General features: G+C 33.2%; 1 protein-coding gene across 1 annotated transcript in view; it reads right to left on the reverse strand.

The window, feature by feature from the left end:
• The window catches only part of LOC122249688 (uncharacterized), an 83435-nt gene that overhangs the window by 32856 nt on the left and 48079 nt on the right, over window positions 1-2500 (reverse strand). The window contains exons 16-17 of the mRNA XM_086554388.1: window positions 1833-1978; window positions 1549-1696 (exon numbers count right to left, since the gene is read on the reverse strand). Of these exons, the coding sequence (XP_086410514.1) occupies window positions 1549-1696; window positions 1833-1978 (294 nt within the window). The remainder of the gene's footprint in view (window positions 1-1548; window positions 1697-1832; window positions 1979-2500) is intronic.

Below are 2500 nucleotides of genomic sequence, written 5' to 3' on the forward strand. Positions count from 1 at the left end.
GAAAATTAGTTTATTCTCTTTCAACATTTATGATCAACATTGTCATTATCATCCTTATTGATATCATTATTATCATCGTTATCATTGTTGTTATCATTTTCATTATTGTGGTCGTTGTTATTGTTCATTGTTATCAATATTATGATCATCACCTTTATTACTCTTTTTATCGATATAATTATCATTATCATCATTAAAATCATCATTATTAACATTCTTATCATTATTTGCATCATTATCATTTTTATTATCATTATAATCTTCATTATGATCATTGCTGTTATAATTATTATTTTTATTGTAATTATCATCATTGATATTATTATTATTATCAGTATAACTATCATCATTATTTTATCATCATCACTGTTATTACAAATATCATATTTATCATTATCCCTTATTACTATTATCATCTTATTTTTACTCCCTTTGTCCTTAGTTGTAGCATCCTTATTACTAATCATATTTATCACGATTTTCATTATATTCTTACTAATACTATGTTATTATCATCACCACTATCGTCATCATTCGTTTTATTAATATGTGTGAATATTTTACGAGGATAATGATAAAATCTTTATCATCATTTACATTACTATTGAATATCATCAATTTTATGGTTATTATTATCAATATCATTATCAATGTTATGATTATTATAATCGTTATTATTGTCATCATCATTATCATCATTATCATAATTATCATTGTAACCTTTATCATCACTAATATCATTATCATTATTATCATCACACTAACTAGTGTTATCATTATCATTATCATATTATCAGTATCATCATTTTTATTGCTGTGATCATTATCATACTTTTTACTATTATTATCATTTTCTTTATAATTCTTATTCATTGTTGCTATCATTATCATTATTACTATTATCATCATTATTTTCATCATCTTTATTATTACCATTTTTATCATCATTGTTATTATTATCATCATTACTATTATCATTATTTTCATCATTTTTATTATTATAATCATTTTCATTATTGTTATTATTATCATTATTACTATTATCATTATCACAATTATCATTACTATTATTATTATCATCATTATTATATAATTATCATCATTATTATATAATCACCATCATCATGGAATTATCGTTATTCTCATTATTATTGCAAACATCATTTTTTCACTGTGATTGTCACTTTCGATTAGGATTGCAATGAAATTGCAGCCTCAAAAATCCAACATGAATCCCATAGCAGTGAAAACAAATTAAAGTTCGTGAATTAACATAATGAGCTGAATTAATGCTTGAATGACGCATGATTTATCCAATAACACGGTTGTTCATATTCATGGCAATGCAACAGGACCTGCCGTTGCGACTCGACATCATTGTACTTGTTGTTCTTTGCATGACCTGAGGAGATGACTCGAAATCTATCATCAAACACTTTGACTTTCACATGAATTTAACGAGAGCAAACAAAGAAGATCAAGGTTTAAATAGTCAACGAAAACGAAACTAGATCATATAAAAAAATATAAAAAAATGCTCAAACTCACCCGGCAAAAGCGCAAGCAAAAGGCCCACAGACCAGATGGCTACAAGCACGACCTTGGCGGTTCCGAGGGACAGCTTCGGGGCTCCCAGCGGCCACGTGATGCACAGCCACCGCTCCACGCTCATGAAGGTCAGGATCAGAACAGACACCTTGAAGGAAACATGGCCAAAGGGATGGTGGTAAAGATGGACATACTTCAGTAGCTCAAGTATTGGCTATAAGTTAATTCATCGTAGATTTTACATTTCATATTCATAGCTTTTGTTCTTGTCATTTTGTACTCACCTCAGATGAAGTCATAGAGAGAATACCAGTGATAGTGCAGTGCCATGACGTCATCCAGTAGTAGGCGTACTCGTGGTATTCCGATCGAAACTGTGCGTCTTTCACTGCCACGACGAACAGGTACACACCCGTCAGGAGATCTGCCACTGTTGGTTACGAGAAAGTGTGAAAGAGCTTTCCAAAGAACAGGCGAGAGAGCGAGCAAACTTGAGAAAGAGAGAGAGAGAGAGAGAGGGAGAGAGAGAGAGAGAGAGAGAGAGAGAGAGAGAGAGAGAGAGAGAGAGAGAGAGAGAGAGAGAGAGAGAGAGAGAGAGAGAGAGAGAGAGGAGAGAGAGAAGAGAGAGAGAGAGAGAGAGAGAGAGAGAGAGAGAGAGAGAGAGGAGAAAGAGAAGAGAGAGAAAGAGAGAGAGAGAGAGAAGAGAGAGAGAGAGAGAAGAGAGAGAGAGAAGAGAGAGAGAGAGAGAGAGAGAGAGAGAGAGAGAGAGAGAGAGAGAGAGAGAGAGAGAGAGAGAGAGAGAGAGAGAGAGAGAGAGAGAGAGAGAGAGAGAGAGAGAGAGCACTGTGTGCAGTGACACAGAGTGTTAGTAAAACATATAATGGATATGATTGTAGAGGACAGTGTGTCAGCCTCCGATGCTCGAACAAGAAAACATTTTGTTGCATAAGAC

Source organism: Penaeus japonicus, unplaced genomic scaffold (genome assembly GCF_977035675.1).
Source record: "Penaeus japonicus unplaced genomic scaffold, GWHDUDI00000001_assembly GWHDUDI00000029, whole genome shotgun sequence".
Lineage (NCBI taxonomy): Eukaryota > Metazoa > Arthropoda > Malacostraca > Decapoda > Penaeidae > Penaeus > Penaeus japonicus.